The 19,697-nt window shown below is 32.1% G+C and overlaps 1 protein-coding gene and 1 long non-coding RNA gene across 2 annotated transcripts; both read right to left on the minus strand.

The window, feature by feature from the left end:
• Positions 1-7,125: 7,125 nt before the first annotated feature.
• LOC112025595 (1-aminocyclopropane-1-carboxylate oxidase homolog 1) lies at positions 7,126-9,969 on the minus strand. The gene is made up of 3 exons (XM_024058260.2): positions 9,345-9,969; positions 8,143-8,464; positions 7,126-7,631 (listed from the first exon to the last, which is right to left on the minus strand). Exons 1-3 carry the CDS (start codon positions 9,887-9,889, stop codon positions 7,371-7,373), a joined length of 1,128 nt encoding a protein of 375 aa, XP_023914028.1. The 5' UTR covers positions 9,890-9,969; the 3' UTR covers positions 7,126-7,370.
• Positions 9,970-11,785: 1,816 nt separating this feature from the next.
• LOC112025594 (uncharacterized) lies at positions 11,786-18,722 on the minus strand. The gene is made up of 3 exons (XR_010629099.1): positions 18,262-18,722; positions 14,127-17,620; positions 11,786-12,332 (listed from the first exon to the last, which is right to left on the minus strand). It is a non-coding gene; the product is annotated as an uncharacterized LOC112025594 (long non-coding RNA).
• Between the last annotated feature and the right edge of the window lie 975 nt (positions 18,723-19,697).

The raw sequence follows: 19,697 nt of genomic DNA on the forward strand, positions 1-19,697 counted from the left end.
ATGGGTGGGTGAGTAGAAACTTATGATTTCTTTTCTTCCTTTTTCTTGTTTTTTTACTTAATTTAGTCAACATATAATTATAAAACTAGAAAGTGAAAAAAAAAAAATAGAAGTTTGAAAACTTTGAGGCGGTTTGGTCATCCAATTTAAAACACATGCGTTCAATGTTTAAACACTGAACATATGTGTCCAAAAAAGAAAAACGTTTTGGTCATCCATTTTCAACACGGTTGTTGGAAAACATTGTTCCAAAAATCGGTTTTCAAACACACAGTTTTGAAATCACCTCCGGCCTGTTTTTAAACAACAAAACAAGGTTCTCAGTGGCAATTGGGTAATTTATCTTGAAAATAGTAAGGGCTCACCTGGTCAGGTATGTCTCATTCTTCTTCTCTCTACAATTATCCTAAGTCTCTACACGCCGAATCCCAAAGTCCACCTGGTCAACTTTTTTCTAAAATCAAACACAAATACCAAACACATATTCCTTTTTTGAATATTGAAACATGTTATTTAAACTATGATACAAACACATTTTTTTTGTTTTTTAAACACTAAAAACACGTATTTCAACAATACTTTTTAAATCACAATTTTCACATTATTTTAAATAACATTTTTTGAAATTCTTTGACCAAACGGGCTCTAAAAATACGTATTTCAACAATACTTTTTAAACCACAGTTTTCACATCATTTTAAACAATATTTTTGAAATCCATGATCCATCGGCTCTTTGTTTTATTGAAGATACCAATGGTTGAGGGGAAAAATACTCATCTTTGTCGTGGATGTGGTGTCAATGCCATAACCAACTTTTTTTTTTTTTTTTCATTTTTTAATATAAAGCTTCTTCTTTTTTTCTTTTTTTTTTTAATGGGAATATAAAGCTTCTTTAGATATACTTTATTGGATATAATAATGGTAAAATGAGTTGTTATAGTTAAACTCTGTTTTTAGTCATCTCTTCGTCAGGACTCATGAGGGTTAGATGAGTCAGATTCAACTCACCTTCCCTGTTGATGTAACTATTGAATTATATAAATATATATATATATATAAATTGTTTAATTTCAAAAGTTGACATGACTTGTATCCTTGTAAACTGTAAAGTACGTACGTAATTATGATGATTTATTTTCATCAAAAAATTATGATAATTTATTTGGAATGGTACATAGTATACTATACAATGAGAACGAAATTTCCAATTATACAATGATTAGTTCACACGTAATGGATTCATTATTCATAAAGGTAAAATCATATTTGTAAAGGATGTTATTATATGTCAACAATGGTATGTGTGGTGTTCAACAAAGGACCTACAAGAACAACTTTAATGTTGCAGCCGAACTGCCGAAGTGACACTTTGTTCAATATTTACTTTTTAGAAGTGAAAATTTTGGAATTGTCTGAATGTGCTTTGAGTTTTTATTTTGTTTTTGTTGTTTTCCTTTTGTTCAATCATTGTCTTTGGGCTGGATTTTGTTGAAGCAATTCCAATTTTAGTGATTGTATGAATGTGCACGAGATTCAATGTTGGCATCAAAATTAATGAGTATGGATGCCTAGATTTTATTGAGGTGGTGTTGTAACTCATTTAGTTATTGTAATTTGCAATTTGTATTACTTTGATGGCTTTCTTTCGGGCTATTATAAGTTATGAACCAAGGCATGTGACAGTCACATGCTTTGGTTGTAAATCATTCGCAGTAGTGGTGTTAAAAAGCCATATTGGTATATTTTAGCTCTTCACACACAAAAAACTTGCTCCAGCAGTGGAGCTATACTTGTTCTCTCTCTCTCTCTCTCTCTCTCTCTCTCTCTCTCTCAACTCTCACCTCTCTCTCTCTCTCAACTCTCTTAACTTCCTCTCACCGCTGCCAGCCCACCTCCACGCTGCCGACCCATGCACCAGCTCACACCAAACCCTGCCGCCGATCCCGCCGCAGACTCCGGCCCCGATCCACGCCACCAACCATCTCGCACCTTACTTGGTTTTTTTTTTTTTTTCTCTGTGGGCTGCAGTGTGGTGGTGGTTGTGGTTGTGTGGGTAGATCGGTGTCGATTGGTGGCTGGGTTCGTCAGCATCAGTGGGTTGGGGCTGGGTTCGTCGACATCAGTGGGTGGCTCGGGTGGGTTTCGTGGTGGTGGGTGTGGGTGTTGCCGCGATCAGCCGTGATTGTTGACGCCGATCAGAGTGCTTGCTTGCCGATCGGGTGGTTTCTTGTGATTTTTTATTTTGTTTGGTTTGGGTTGAAGAAAAAAAAAATTAGAGATTTGGTTTTTTTTTTTTTTTTTTTTTTTTTGCCTGCTGTGTACTGGTGGTGGTGGTTGTGGCTGTGGCTGTGGCTGTGGCTGATGGTAGAGTGGTTGTGGTTGGTGTTGTGGTTGTTTTTTTTTTGTAGTAGGATATATTATTTTATTGTAGTGGTCATATTATTTTATTGTGGTGTGTATTTTATTTTATTGTATTGAAAGCCAAAATAGATCTATTGCTGCAGCATGTGTGTAGGTAAAATAGATAAAGTAATTTTTTGTATAACTAAATAGCTAAAATTTTGCCTTCGCTGCTGCGAATGCTCTTATACCCTTATCTCTTATAATTTATAAGCCATCTCTTCCATAGGTTACATACCCACATTGTGTCACATGCTTTGGTTGTTAATCATATTGTTCAGTTAGCCTCTTTACGTGATATGAATAACTTATTACAATGACCTTGATAGTCTATTTAATTAGAACCCCATGCAAATGGATACTTTTCTTTTTCACCACCTACAACATGTCACAGCAAATTGTTGCACAGAAGTGTATGGTCTTATATGTGTATATATATTATATATATATATTTTTTTTTTTTCCTAATGAAAAGCACATTCTTTTTTTCGTAACCAAAAAAACAAAGGTAAAAAATCTCAACTCAAAGATCTGCCCTAGTATTTATTTATTTTATAAAAACAAGATATATATGCCTGGTACGTTGTATAGCTTGATATACTAAATGAAGTTTTATAAGAAAAATAAGGCTTCCTTACTCTTTGCATTGGATGGGATATGGAGGTGAGGTGACACATGATCAGGGGTGGCGGCACTTGAAGGCCTGGGTGATCACAGGACCACCCTGACCTGAAATTTTTTTTATATATATAATAATTTAAAATTTTATATTTATCTACCCTTCAAAAAAAATTTGGGAACACTCTTAAGTTTTTTTATGCCAATAAAATTAAACTTTACTCTATAATTTGTTCTACTTAACAATTTTGGGGCTTTTAGCAAAAAGAAGCTCAAAAAAAATTTTGAACTAAAATCTGAAGGGGAAAAAAAAAAAAAAGATTATAACATAGCAAGCCAAATGCCCAATAGATCCTAGGATAAAAGCCCAAGATCAATATTTTTATTAAATTATGTAATTTATACTTATTAAAAAACACTATGAAAAATTCTTAAACCACACCGCACATGATTATTTTAGGATTTGAGATGTACTCACGTCGTCTCCAATGTTTGCAAGCCAATACTACAAGCATTCTGCAATAATTTTTAAAGTAAAATAACACTAATTTGAAAAAATAGCAAAAACCTCCATAAATTATTAATTACACTTGATAGATCACGTCAATTTTTCGGTAGTCCCACCCACCAAAATAAAATTCCCACGTGTTTTATCTGAATTAATCTATTTTATATATATATATATATAGATATATATATATATATATTAATAATTACGTAGCTTAGTCATATCATCTCCAACCCTTTTTTTTTTTTTTTTTTTTTGAGAATCATATCATCTCACTTTGTCAACGTTATTTGGCAATAAAGGCGACAAGACCACAACAACCCATCCAAAAATAATAATAATAATAATAAGGTGACGAGAAATTGTGGGTTTCTTTGTCTTCTCTTTTTATTTTTTTTGAAGAGGTTTCTTTGTCTTCTTCTCGCATCAATTATACCTTTTAGCATACTAGGATAAAGTGATAAAGTATATTTTTGGTCTTTAAATTTTCAAATTGTTTTCATTTTGATTATTTATAATTTAATTTTTTATTTTGCTACTTCATGCTTGTTTTATCTATTTTCCTATTGACCATTGTGTTTTAAAATTTTCATTTTCTTGAAGGACCAAACAAAAAAATGTATCAAACAACAAAATAAAAAATTAATTAAACATGAAATGCCAAAATGAAAATTTATAAATTTAAAGGGCCAAAATAAAATAATATCATGCATATTTTAAGGATAAAAATGCTTTTTCATTTTATTATTATTATTATTATTATTTTTATTATTATTATTATATGCGCTTTAATGTCAATTATATGTGTAATTTTTTTTTCAAAAAGATTTTCATGTTATGCTGTTTTCATTTTTTTTCCTTTTCTAAGAAGGATTTTGGTTTGTACCTTTTTACACTAAAATTGGGTTTCATCATGTACTTTTATTTTTGTCCAAAATACAAAGACTCTTGAGATTTGGTCAATCGCAAACATAGCCCTCTCTCTCTCTCTCTCTCTCTCTCTCTCTCTCTCTCTCTCTCTCTCTCTATATATATATATATATATTATATAATTTGACCATTGATATTGAAAGCAACTAAGATGAATTTCAAATGTTTACATGACTTGTAATTTGTAATTTGTATTACTTTGATGCTTTCTCTCTTATAGTTTATGAACCATCCCTTTCATGGGTTGTTTACCCACGTTGTGTTGCATTCTTTGGTCGTAAATCATACTGATTCTCTTATCTATATATTACTAAAAGCTGAAGCGTAGCATTTAGTGTTGTTACGCTCAGGTTGAGCCACATCAGCTGCCATGTCATTACAATTCTTTTCTTGAATTTGTCCTACAATTTAAAATAATTTTTCTTAAATTTAAAAATACTAATAAAAAGAAAATAATTCCCAACCCTTTGTCTTCTACGGTTACAATTCTAGATGACAACCCTTTGTCTTCCACGGTTACAATTTTAAATAGCAACCCTTTGTGTTCAACGGTTACAATCTCAAACGGCAACCCTTCAGCTTCCTAACACTAGACTTTGGCTTTCTAACTCCTTCATCTCTTCCTCTCCTCACACTATATTAATACTGAAAAGCTAGATGATTCAGTTTAGGTATCTCTAAATCTCAGTTGCTCTTGACCTCTATTCTTGTAGTTGCCTTCATAATAGATCAATGTAAGGATTAGATTAATAGTGTTTTTTCTTTTTTATTGATTTTTTTTTTTTAATTTTGTTACTACCTCTTTTGTGTTGTAGGTTAGATATGCGTTTATATATATTAAGGTTGGGTATTTGTATTGATAGATGATTGTTTGTTTCTATGTTTAAAATTGATTTTTATTTTTATTTTTTATTTTTATAATGTTTGAGACAGTAACATTATTGGTTTATATTGTATAATCTGTGTGATAGAGTTTTTGTAGTATTCGTGTGATAGAGTTTTAGTAGTTAGAAAATTGAATGATAGAGTTTTAGTGCTATTGTGCTTGCAAAAATTCAATTAAATGATGTAATCTGTGTCTAAAGAATTTAATTTGCTAACTACTAAAATACCTTAGCAAATTGAATTATAGAGTTTAAAATTCAATACCATACTCAGAACACGATACTTCTCCATTTTTCTTGGTCTCCTCATTTAAGTGAATCCCTCCTTCATCATTGAAATCGATTTAAAATTCCTTCTATTAGCTTTGATTGTACTCTTGGCTATATCATAAAAGACAGTTTTTTTTATATAATCTTTTTATGGTAATTATCGTCATTTTTGTTCTATGTTGCATCTTCATCATTATCACAAGTTTAAGATAGAGATTACCCTCATCAATAGCTGTTGCGTCTTCTTCATTGCCAAATTTGATCATCTTGACAAACCTTTTATTTATCTTATTGTACCACATGTATTTATTTACTTTTGGATTCTACTTGATTGTAAGATTTTTATGTCTTTTGATATAAATTAACTAGCTGGTATGCTAGCCAAACCACTTGCTTCTTCATTTTTTTTTTTAATCTTTTACTTTGCCTCCAACACTATCGTAATTGGTTGTCTCTTTAAAGGCATTTTCTGTCTCCATCGATATATATATATATATATATATTGTTTTGTAGGATCCAAGCAAGAAAGAGTTTAAGATGCTTGCTATGTTGTTCTCTCAAATTTTTTACAGCATGAACAACTTACGGTATTTTATATCAATAGTTGTTTGAAAACTTTAGAATATGAAAAGTTTTAGGTTAAGTGGGTAACAACTTTAATTTTGTTAATTTTTGCTTTCTAAATTACTAATAGTAATTTATCATGTTAAATTGGTAGTTTATTTGTATATTAATCAGCTACAATGTTGTAATGTTTTTTAATTTTTTTTTCTTCTAATTTGTGAGGTTTAATTCAAATAATTTTGAATCAGTCCTCTAAAATCAAATTCAATACAAAAGAAATTTTGTTAGGGACTCTGTAAGGCTAAGGGGAGCTTGAAGATAATATAAGTTTTGACCTTAATTATATAATATACTTATATTGTGAGCTTTAGTGGCTGCAAGTAGTATTGTAGTAACTTAGATATGAAACTCTAGATACAACACAAACAGCTAAGGATAATGACATTCACTAATATTTGTCTTTTAATTTAAATGGTATTCTGCATAACTGCTTTGCGTTCATTAGATTTCATTTTTAGTAATTTTCACATGCATCGCTCGGGTTAGCGACTAGTATTTTATAATTTATGAACATTAGTAGCGGACTCATGCAATGTGTAGAAAAATATAATATAATTTTTTAAAAAAGTTTTATATAATGGAACATATAATGTACTTTGTATTCAACAACAATAGATAGTGCATACATATATATATAAAGTAATTTAATAAAAGATCTAAATTACATAATTATAGTATTGTTTTATTAAAATAGAGAAAATTTACTTGATTTTTTCTAATATACTATAATTGATTGACTAATTTGAACATATCCAAGAAATTTTTTTTTTTTTTTTAAATGTATACTGCCATTTCATAGAACACATGTAACATGTTACACTAAGTTTAGAATTGCAGTATTTGTTTTCTCAAATATAAGTATAATTCCTATATTATTGCAGTGTGCATGTTATATTAAGTTTATAATTTCCTATATTAGTGTGTTTATTTGTTGCGGAATGCAAACTTTAAATAAATATACCACCCAACTGTAGGTACATTCTCAAGGTTCAAAGACACAATCATACAGACACACACATGCACAATACTTGGAACAACACAAACCAACTCATGTGATTGATTGGTTTGGGGGACTTGTGAAAATTTAATGTCAAATTGCAGATACTTCAGGCATAAATTTCTTCCTTCCAAAACTCAGAGTTTGAAATGATCAAGTGCAGAGTTGCCGAGTCCTTTTGAGACATAGCAGAAAGCATATTCCTTCTCCGTTGTTTCCCTGTATAAAGGAGGATTGTCATCTGATAACAACTCTTTTATTGGACCATAAAGCCTATTGACTGGCTGCATCTGCTTCTGCATATGATTGCTGAAGAAGCATGCCACTGATATTCTAGGGCCCACTTGGTTGGCCAGGACTCTATGTGTCGCACTTATGAACTTGTCATTTGAGATAAGCTGCACCAAAACAATGCTGTTATATTCACATGTTTTATATTTGTACCAGATTTCGTCTTAGCTGCATTATCAAGATGGTAAAGTAGATCCCAAATTAGGCAATATAAGAGTCATAGAAGCTTCAAAAAAATTTCATTCTTTACTTTTGCATGTTTCCTAAGCATTGGAACTTGTTTTTGTTGTAGAAAAAGACAGATAGAAAGAGATGAAATTGTAGAATGATATAACAGGTTTCGAGTGGATATTGTTAGTTTCCCTGTCCTTCAATGTCTCAGAACATCTTGGAAATCAAACAATATGTGGAAATTATGTGAGAAGTTCATTAAAAATAAATATATAGACATATAGGTGTCACATACAAAACTCATATTAATCATCTTTATTTGATTGGTAACTCATATTAATCAAATTCAAACGTCATAGCAAAGACAGTTTATGGGAGTAATTGGGAATCATTTGCAATATCACTCCTTAATGGATTGTTTCTTGTATGATGTGTAGCTGTACTTGCCTGAAAAAGGTCCCCAAGATTAACCACTAAAGCTCCTTTCACTGGAGGGATATCAACCCACTGATTTTGGTAAAGGGCTTGTAGGCCTCCAATTTGGTCTTGTAGAAGAATAGTGAAGAAATCAGGATCTGTGTGCTCACTGGTTCCCATTGTTCTGTTAGGCTCAGGGCATGCTGGATAGTAGTGACAGACAAGGACGTGTCCTGCAGCACACTCCATCTCAGCCAGCTGATTAGATCTGAGCCCAAGGCCCTCGGATAGTAACTCCAAGAGGGTAAGTCCCAGCCTCTTTACTTGCTGTGAATAACTGATTACAATGTCCCTGCAGTTTGTTTAATTAGAAAGCTATGCAATGGATAGATATACAGACAATTATTCCACGTCAAATTTTCACCATATATGTTGTATCTGAAGGATGCCTTCTCAGGAGTTGCTTAATTCACCTTACTTAGCATCAGGAAACACACATCAACTGCAATGTTATAATCATGTGGCTACTGCTGCACATCCTATTTCTTTTTATTTCAAAAAAATCATCCATCTAAAATTGGAGAGCCCAATTTTGTGCAAGGAAATATTGTTTAGTTGATGGGAAAATTTTATGGATTAGACTAAGTGTCAAATTTTACACTTTTTATCAGAACAGAGGTTATAATATGATAATTTTTTATTGGCTAAAATGCAAATTGAACCCTCTAAGTTTGATTGAAACTTATTTCAGGCCTCTAACTTTACTTTCATTCACTTTCATTCAATTAAGTCCTCTAAATTACAAATTTATTTAATTCAAGACTTTTGTTCAATTCCGTTATAATTCCTTGGCAAGAAAAAACTGTCTTGGCAATTTATTTCTCAAAATTCTCACAGATTTTTGTTTTCTTCAAAGTTCATCACTCACTATTATCAAAAAAAAGTTGGAGTATATCTTGGAAAAGAATCTCTTCGTCTCTTTTGTTGGGTTCTGGATATATTTTCTTCTAATGATTCCTTATTGTACCTCAATAAAATTTTATTTTATGACCATATAGAGAATTTTTTTAATCTCTCAAAATGAAAGTGTTAACCATTCTATGAATCAAATATCCATCATCATATTTGGGAGCTACTTTTTATCATCTTGCTGTTGCAAGTATTCAAAGCAAACTTGAAGCTCAAAGAAAGAGAACATGTTTATGCTATTACACCACAAGGACTAGGAGTACCTGCAGACTGCTGGATATTCTTCAGGACTTGGAGCAACAGGAGCCATGCCAAAAGACAAAGTATCTCTCCAGTTAGCAAATTTTGCCTTATAAAGGTGATAATTACTCAAAAAATTCACGTTCTTTGGTACATCACGCGAGTAATACTCCCTTTTTACTTCAGTTGGTTGTTCATGAAATCTGCGAATTCCTTTGATCATATTATCCATGACATCTTCAGGGATCCCATGATTCACAATCTGGAAGAGCCCCCATGTCTCTGAAGCATGCTGAATTTCCTCAACAACTTGTTTTCGTTGAACACCGCCTTCATGGATGTCTTTGAGGTCTATCAGTGGAACCTGGAGGTGGGTTGATCCTGAATATGATTTCTCACATGAGAGTTCATCTGTTGGTATCACAAATATGGGAGGGATTTTCACTATCCCAGAGTCAACAAGTCCTTTAACACCTGCCTTAGTATCATCAAAGGCTTTCAGCTCTTTCTGTCTATCATAGTCCAAAACATCTTGGACTGAATTTTGGTTCAGATGGGTGTCCACCATTTTTTCTGGTAGTATTCTTTAGGTTCAAAATTTTGGAGTAAAAGAATCAATTTTGGAGTTTAAAGGGACTCCAAAGTCCAAAATCTACAACCAACGTAAAACCGCCTTTATTGACTACTTGATTTTTAGAGTGACTTAAATTGGCTTTAGAGTTGAACACGTGGGGTACTGAGTCAAACCACATGAGGACAATGGTTTTTTTTTTTTTTGATAAACACATGAGGACAATGCTTGTTGGGTGGGTGAGGTGATATTTTTCTATATCTTTTTTTTATTTGAGGCATATATTTTAATAAGCAAACATGTGATAATTAAATTGAATACAAAAACAACTAATTAATAACACATTATATTACAGTCCTGTATTGGCAGCAATAGTTTTTGAATAAGTCTACAATTAGTAATCTTAGTGGGACTGCTACCTTTAAGTTTAACTAACATAAAAAAAAATAAATAGATAAATAAACTGCAATAAGATTTATTGAAGTAATTCTCCTTGTTCACGCTGTGAGAGCCAACAAACTGTTTAGATAGTTCAATTGTTGTCTTCATTAAGCTCATGATCAATCATCACATCAAAAAATCTTTCACAAGCTTTAATATGTGCTCAAATCATTATATTCTGGATCATCAAGATGTAATCCAAACAGATTGAATACATTGGCAAGAGAATCAACACCCAGAATGATCTCAGATGCCAAAAGTGTCACCAATCAGAGATTATAAATTGAGTGATGGAGTTTATTTTCATGGTCAAGTTTTTCTTGAGCAGTAGATGAGGAGAGGAGTGAAGGTAAAGGTTATTAAGTAATAGCAGACAATAATTACCACTATATATTAGGCGAATTCCTTAGTCCACTAATATACTCTAATTTGTGGCAGCAAATGTCCACCTGTGTCTCAAATATTCAAAAAAAAAAAAAAAAGATTTATTTCTATTGCAAGCATCAACTTTAATCTGAAAATTTTCTCGAAAAAAAAAAACTTTAATCTGAAAATTAATAATCTATTACAACATTGATGATGATTGCAGCCGACTTTGACTAGTTCCTCAAACTACACATTCATAACTCTGTCATCAATGTTAGAGAAGGTAAATATTTGATTAAAACCTTACAGATTTTTTTGTATTGGTCCTCACCTGCCAGTTAATACAGATCAGATTCTAAGGAAAAGAACACACAAATTCACATCAATCAAAATCAGGATTACAACTGTCATCTTTTGATAGGTTCCTTCCTCTCTTCCTCCTCCTTATTCTCTCTCTCTTATTCTTAGTTTCAAGGGATGGAAAGCTGAAAATTATTGCTTAGCATCAGCATTGGTTGGTGCCAAAACTTTTGTAATTTGGCACCACAAAAATTTATTTTATCTATTTTACTTTACAAAATAACTAGTTTTATTTTAATATTTAATATAATAAAATAATATAAATAACATAATAAAATAATATATCTACTACAATAAACAATGACCACCATACCAACACAATAAAATAATATATCTTTTACTTTTTTTTTTTTTAAACCATCTTAGCTACAGTGCACAGTCAAAGATGGCTGTGCACTGTAGCTCAGCAGCAAAAAATTATGCCTTTTGCTTCACTGATGCAGCCCACTTTTGCTATATGTTGATGGTAAATTTAGCTTTTTAGCAAATGCCTCCACCACCACAAATGCTTGGTTTCACATATCTGTCACGTTTCTGATATGTTTTCACACATCTATCGCCCTTCTTTTTCTCTTTCATTTCATTTCATATATGGTGTGTTTCTTTGTTGTGGAATGCATTCCAATTATTTTTTTATTCAAACAACCTCCCCAGGTCTGTGAAAATGGAAAGAAAAATTATCATTAAAAATGCTAATCAAATCTATAAATACCCAAACAAAAAAAATAAGCAGAATGATCACAATTCAAACAAGAGAATGCATGAGTTAGTGACTAGTTCTAAATAAATCTTGGACTCTCATGCTTTACAATACTGGCAGTGTGATAAAATATACAACCCAACTGTAGGTACATTCTCAAGTTTCAGAAACGCAATCATACACACACGCACACAATACTTGGAACAACACAAACTAACACGTGATTGATTGGTTTGGAGGACTTCTAAAAATTTAATGTCATATTGTAGATACTTCAGGCATATATTTCTTATCTGCCTACTTTAGTTTTCTTCCATCCAAAATTCAGAGTCTGAAGAGAGCAAGTGCAGCGTTGCCAAGTCCTTTCAAGGCATAAGAGAAAGCATATTCCCTCACCAGAGTTTCCCAGTATAAAGGAGGATTTTCATCTGATAACAACTCTTTTATTGGACCATAAAGCTGATTGACTGGCTGCAGATGAGTGCTGAAGAAGCATGCCACTGAAATTCTAGGGCCTACTTGGTTTGCCAGGACTCTCTGTATAGCACTTTTGAACTTGTCATTTGAGATAAGCTGCGCCAAAAACAATGCCAACATTCACATGTTTTCTACTTGTGTAAGATTTTGTCTTAGCTGCATTATATAGATAAGAGAGTAGATCCCAGACATGCTAATATATTTTCCTGCCCACTCTCATGTTAGGAACATTTATATATATATCAACATTGGGAAGTTTGAACTCCTTTTTGTTCACGAAAAAGACAGATAGAAGGAGATGAAATTGTAGAATTTTATAACAGGTATGGAGTGGATATTGTTAGCTTCCTGTTCTTCAAATTCTCAGAACATCTTGGAAATCAAACAAGAAGTGGAAATTCTGTGACATTTTCATCTAATATAGGTTGACATGTAACACGCTAAACTCATATTAATCATCAATTCAACAATCATAACAATGACAGTTTATGGGAGTAATCATCAATTCAACAATCCAAGAGGGTAAGTCTCAGCATCTTTACATGCTCTGAATAACTGATTATAATGTCCTTGCATGTTGAGTGTGAAAATTACTACATGAGAAATCAGTGAAGCTCCATTAGCAGGCAAGTTGAATTGCTTAGCTAATGTTTTTAGGAACAATTTATGGCAAGAATTAATGCCAAATAAATACTTGTAATTATTATAATTTTGATTCTCATGGTACACTCCTAGAATTTTCAAAATCATATGCTTTTTCTCTTATTTTGAAGATACCATTGACTGGAAAATAGTTCTACCACCTGCTTTGATTAATTCTATATAGCCATATATTGTTAGTTACACCTTATAACTACTCCAGGCTTTGTACCCTGCTTTTAAACTTATATCTTAAAAGCAATTTTCAGCTGAAATGCTCATTTGACAAACTGACATCAAGGGTGATTGCTCAATTGAACTTGATTCATTGTTACCCCATTCTTCCAGTATCTTGTTGGTTTTACATAGTTTAAGCTTTATTCTTTTGTAATGAATATCATCCTTTTTATTGGTCTTTGCTTAAGAGTTCAGTGAAATCAGTATTCTTTACTAATTAAAAAGCATTTGAAAACATCTTTCACTTGCTTGAACTGCAGTCTATTTAAATAGAATTCAACTTACCAAATCTATGCAATGGATAGACGTACAGAAAATTATTCCACATCAATTTTTTTACCAAATATGTAATATTTGAGTAGGATGTCTTTTCAGGAGTTGTTTAATTCACCTTACTTAGCACCAGGAAATACACATCAACTGCAATGTTACCATTTATGTGAGGGCTACCTCTTCCACGCCAATTCTTTTAATTTGAGAAAACATCTATCTGAAATTGGAGAGCTCAATTTTGTGCAAGACAATTTTTTTTTTTTCTGATGGGAAATTTTTATGGATTAAACTGTTAAACTTTACACTAGCTATCAGAATAGAAGTTACAATATCCTAATTTTTTTCGTCCTAAACTTTCCATGAGAGAAAAGATAATTTTCTGAGAAGAAAAAACTGTTTTGGAAATTTATTTCTCGGATTTTTCATAGAAGTTTCTGTTCTCTACAAAATTCATCACTCAAATTTTATTAATGAACAGTTTAGTAAATCTTATAAAAAAAATTGTTTTGTCTCATTTGTTGAATTCTGGATATATTATCTTCTGATGCCTTAAACTCCTTATTGTTCCTTGATAAAATTTTATTTTAGGAAGCTTTTTCTTTTTCTCACTCAAAATGAAAGTGTTAACCATTTTATGAATTAATATCCGTCATCATATTTGAGAGCTACTTTTAAATCAATCTTGAAGCTTAAAGAAAGAGAAAGTGTTCATGAATATCAAACCACAAGGCCCAGGAGTACCTGCAGGCTGATGGAAACTCCTCAGGATTTTGAGCAACAGGAGCCATGGCAAAAGACAAAGAATCTCTCCAGTTTGCAGCTTTTGCCTTATAAAGATGAAAATTACTCATGTATGTAATGTTCTTTGTTGCATCATGCGAGTAATACTCCCTTTTTACTTCAGTTGGTTGTTCATGAAATCTGCGAATTCCTTTGATCATATCATCCATGACATCTTCAGAGATCCCATAATTCACAATCTGGAAAAGCCCCAATGTCTCCGAAACACGCTTAATTTCCTCAACAACTTGTTTATCACTGGAATATGGAGGTGGGTTGACCCTGAATATGATGTCTCACTTGAGAGTTCATTTGTTGGTATGACAAACATTTGAGGGATTTTCACTATCCCAGTGTGAACAAGTCCTTTTTAACACCCGCCTTAGTATCATCAAAGGCTTTCAGCTCTCTCTCTCTCTATCATAGTCCAAAACATCTTGGACTGAATTTTGGTGCAGATGGGTGTCCACCATTTTTCTGACAGTATTCTTTACGTTCACTTTTTTTTTTTTGGTTGATAATCAAGAGAGATCTTTTATTGAAAACAAGCTGCCAAAACAGCAACACAGAGTACAGCAAACAGAGAAATCATTGAATTCCCTGTTGCAAGGAGTGTTGGAAATTGATTATGGAATTCATCCCACAATGTAAGCCTGGTTGGGAGAAGGTAGTTACTTGGGCTACAAACAATTGAAAAGGGCAGAACTTTAAAGGCTTTAAATTGTAAACTTGGCTTGGGGGCTAAGTTTTAATGATGAGAACAAAGGAATTTTCTATAGATGGGGATTATCTTTAGACTTTCTTAGGTCTTGTAGGCCCTCTTGTTTAGACCAATGAGCAGGTATTTTGTTTTGGGTTTGTTGTCATATCAGCTTCTTGCATTCTGTGTTGCTGTTTCTCAGCTTGCTGTACTCTAGGTTCAAAGTTCAAAAGAAACCACCTCAACCAGTGTGGCACTGTGTGATGACTACTTGATTTTTAGAGCTAGCCTAATTGGCTTTAAAATGGAACATGTGGATACTGGAGTTAAACAGGGTGTGGACAATGTGATGTTTGGTAGGGTGAGGTGAAATTTTTCTTGATCTTGTTTGAATATTTGGGGCATATATTTTAAAAAGCAAACAATTCAGAATTAAATTGAACACAATAAAAAAAACATTACAGTCCTGTTTTGGCATATCATAGACTATGGAAAATAAAATTACTGTATGCTAACATGTTTTTACCAGCAATAATTTATGAATAAGTCTACAATTAGTAATTCTCAGTGAGGCCACTACATTCAACTAACTTTTCAAAAAAAAAACCTGCAATAAGACTTATTAAAGTAATTCTCCTTATTTATGCTGTAATATTGTTGAGATAGATCAATTCTTGTTTTCATCATGTTCATTGTCAGTCATCACCATCACAAAAGCTTCACAAGGATTACTATTTTCTAAAATCATTATATTCTGAATCATCAACATGTAATCAATATTCTCATTAAGCATTTGAATACTGAAAAGATTGAACTAATATGCAAGAGATTCAATACCCTGACAATAATTCCTCAGTCCACTAATATATTAGGCCAATTCTGTAGTCCACCTTTGCCTCAAACACTCAAAAAATGATTTAGTTCCATTGAAAGAATCATCCGAACAAGTTTACAAATGGCTAACTTTAATCTGAAAGTGAATAATCTGTTAAAACATTGATGATGATTGCAGTAGACTCTGAGCACTTCATCAAATTACACATTCATAACTCAGTCATCAATGAATAATCTGTTAAAACATTGATGATGATTGCAGTAGACTCTGAGCACTTCATCAAATTACACATTCATAACTCAGTCATCAATGTTACAGAAAGAAAATATTTGATTAAAACCTAGTTGAATTTGTATTGGTCCTCACCAGCAAGATAAAAACAAATAAAGTTCTAGGAAAAGAGAACACACATCACATCAATTAGAAACAATCTGCAGAAGATAAAATTTTAGATATAAATAGAGAAGCGTTTTCTTAATATAAAAGAAAAGAAAAAATGGCAAACCTCAAGAAAAGTAGGCCATAAACATTGGACATATGAAGGAAACAACAACAGCAAAATTGAATCTTCATTCTGTTGTGGGTCCAGACCATGGGAAAGCTAAATTAATAAGCGTGTTGGCCAAGTTTAAGAAAGAGTCCTAAGTCAAGTCAAGTTAGGAGTCTGAGAAAAGAAGTGAGGCGGCTGAAAAAGTGACAAAGAATAGCCAAGAGAGAGTAAAGCACTGCCGCCTTTGAGAGCAAAGAAAACAATGATATTTTCTTTAATCATGAAACATACACAAGAGGATTGATTATTGTATTTTAAAACCAAAACAGAATCTGAGAAAACAACCCGAAAGATTTCGGTTATTCTTACACCCATGCACATTACAGTCTTGTATTGGCATGTCATAGACCATGGAAAATAAAATTACTGTTTGCTTTCATGTCTTTACCAGGAATAATTTATGAATAAGTCTGCAATCAGTATTTCTCAGTGAGGCCACTACATTTAATTAACTTATCCAAAAAAAAAAACTGCAATAAGATATATTAAAGTAATTCTCCTTATTTCATTCTGGATATTGTTTTGATTCTTGTTTTCATCATGTTCATTTTCAGTCATCGCCGTCACAAAAGCTTCACAAGGATTACAATTTGCTAAAATCATTGTATTCTGCATCATCATCATGTAATCATTATTCTCATTAAGCATTTGGATCCTGAAAATATTTAACACATCGGCAAGAGATTCAATATCCAGAAGGATCTCTGATGCCAATAGTGTGGCTAATTGGAGGTTGATTGGCCAAATAACGGCCTGCTGGGGAATTATAAATTGAGTGATGGAGTTTATTTTCAGCAGTCTGACCTTTTGTTGAGCAGTTGATGCGGAGAAGAGTGAAGGTAAAGGCTACTAAGTGGCAGACAATAACTGAGTCCACTAATATATTAGGCCAATTCTGCAGTCCATCTTTGTTTCAAACATCCACAAAATGATTTATTTTCATTAAGAATCATATGAACAAGTTATAAATGGCCAACTTTAATCTGAAAGTCAATAATCTGTTAAGACATTGATGGTGATTACAGCAGACTCTGAGCACTTCATCAAATCGCACATTCATAAATCACAACTCAGTCATCAATGTTACAGAAATAAAACATTTAATTAAAACCTAGCTGAATTTGTATTGGTCCTCACCTTCAAGATAATAAAAAATAAAAAATAAAAAGTTCTAAGAAAAGAGAACACAAAAATTCACATCAATTAAAAACAATCTGCAGTAGATAAATTTTTAAATATAAATGGGGAAGCATTTACTTAATATAAAAAGAAAACAAAAAATGGTAAACCTCAAGAAAAGTGGGTCGTAAAAACATTGTACATATGGAGGACACAACAACAGCAAAATTCAATCTTCATTCCTGATTGTCCTGAAATTTAACAAGAGTGGAAAAAACTATTAGAAACATAAATTGTATCATATGATAAACTGAAACATTCATATAATACTAATTAAGATAGTATACTCAAGTGGATTTCAGTGAGCTCAACTGGTAAAATTTCTAATAATTAAATAAGAGATATAGGGTTCAATCTCCACCGTCGTCAGGAGTGGATGTCATAAATTGAAACCCGATAGTATACTAAAGGCATGTTTTATGAACACAACTATAATGATATCAAGTGAAAGAACTAGGGTTGAGCTAAACCAAACTTTATGGACAAATATGGATTGGATATGTGAAAAAATAGCAAATTCTGAAATTCTAAATCTTTCCTAAGGATCAAAATATGGGTGGCCCCTAGAATTTCCAAAAAGGGGTTCATTTATGTAAAATTTCTGTATAAGAATATCAGGACTTAATATAAATAAACCCCATTACAACCCAAAATAAACATTGTGGAACTTAGCATATCAATATTCATTGCTATTTTCTTTCAATCTCATACAGTTTTTTTTCTATTTAACTATCAAAAGAAAACAATGACAAGGCAATCTTATTACAAAAGTTAAGAGAACTTCAAACAGACTTATCTTTATGAACAATTAATGAAATGAAGAAATGGTTACCTGAGGTGTGATAAGCTCCCAATGCAGGAGATGAAGAGACGAGCGTTGGTGTGGATTGTTAATTAGTGGTGGATGAAAGAAAGGTTGAATGTTAGTAGTACGTACCAAGATTTGCCAACATATCTAACTCTCACTGCAGACTTGGCTGTGGAAGTTTTGGGATATATCTAAGAAGATGATATACTTAGAATTAGTAAGCTCTGTCTTGTTGATGTTGTTGGTGTTCTCAACTTCTCACAACTTTTCCTCTATTCAAATCCCTCCTCCAACTGTCTTAACTTTTTTTTCTTTTCTTTTTTTTTTTTTTTTAATACTATAGCATTGTTCCATAACAATTGTTATACATCGGCCAATACAGCAATTAATTTTTAGAATAAGCAAAATTCCTAAATTTTTTTGTTGGATGATGGAGACTGACAACACGAAACTTTACCAGATTTTTTTCATTTTTTATTTTTTCTAGTGGCAAATATATAATATGGATATTGGGTCAAATTTATGCAAAAACGCAAGAGCCCAAGTAACTTCTTGGGCATATTTCCTAGCCCCAATTCCTTGTGTACGTTGGGACTTCCCCGTGGTACCAATTAATTCACTTCATGGGCCTAACCCAAGAACCCAAGGATTTTTCTTCACAATATAGGTAGTAATGAAATTTCTTTACCTCACACAAAGGGTTTGCCGTTTGCAACCCTATTTCTCTTTCCTGCATGAATCCATCCTTTTTTTTTCTTTTTCTTTTTCTTTTTTTGAAAGTTTCAATTTATGGCGTCCGTTTTTTATGATAACTTTTTATCATTAGGTCAAGACATCAATTAGTTTTTTGTGTAAGCGGGATTAAACTCCACATCGTTTATTCAACTATCAAAAACTTTATTAATTTAGCTAATTAGACCCCACTATCATTCCTAAACACAAAGGGACCAGATCTTTTGTTATGTTGTATATACGTTTTAATGGTGTATAAGTATTTTCAGTACAAATGTTTCCAAAAAAAAAGTATTTTAGTACAGAGAAAAATCTTTTACTCTTCTGAGTTCATTGGGTGAGTTACATAAGTGTGATTGTAAAAATAAAAAATAAAAAAAAAAGTTTTTTTTAGAAATAAATTAGTTGCTTTTGTCGCACATACATAATAACATAAGAAGTTACTAAAACTATAATTTTTAATAAATATTATGCAAAAAAGCTACTAAAAACTGCAGGGGAATAACCTTCTCATTCTTGGTCAAAGTATATTTGATTATAAATCTCTTTAGAAGAATTTCCCAATTAATGAGGATAATAAAGGTGAGAGAGAGCGACTACTCAATTTGAGGGTAATCATAGTAGTTCCTTGCTTCCATTACCGGTTAGTAGACAAAAATTATTTTTCACTTGTCTTAAAAGTATGATGCCATATTTATTGACATGATTGAAGAATAGTTCTTTTTTGA

The sequence above is a fragment of the Quercus suber genome, unplaced genomic scaffold, assembly GCF_002906115.3.
Source record: "Quercus suber isolate HL8 unplaced genomic scaffold, Cork oak 2.0 scaffold_82, whole genome shotgun sequence".
Lineage (NCBI taxonomy): Eukaryota > Viridiplantae > Streptophyta > Magnoliopsida > Fagales > Fagaceae > Quercus > Quercus suber.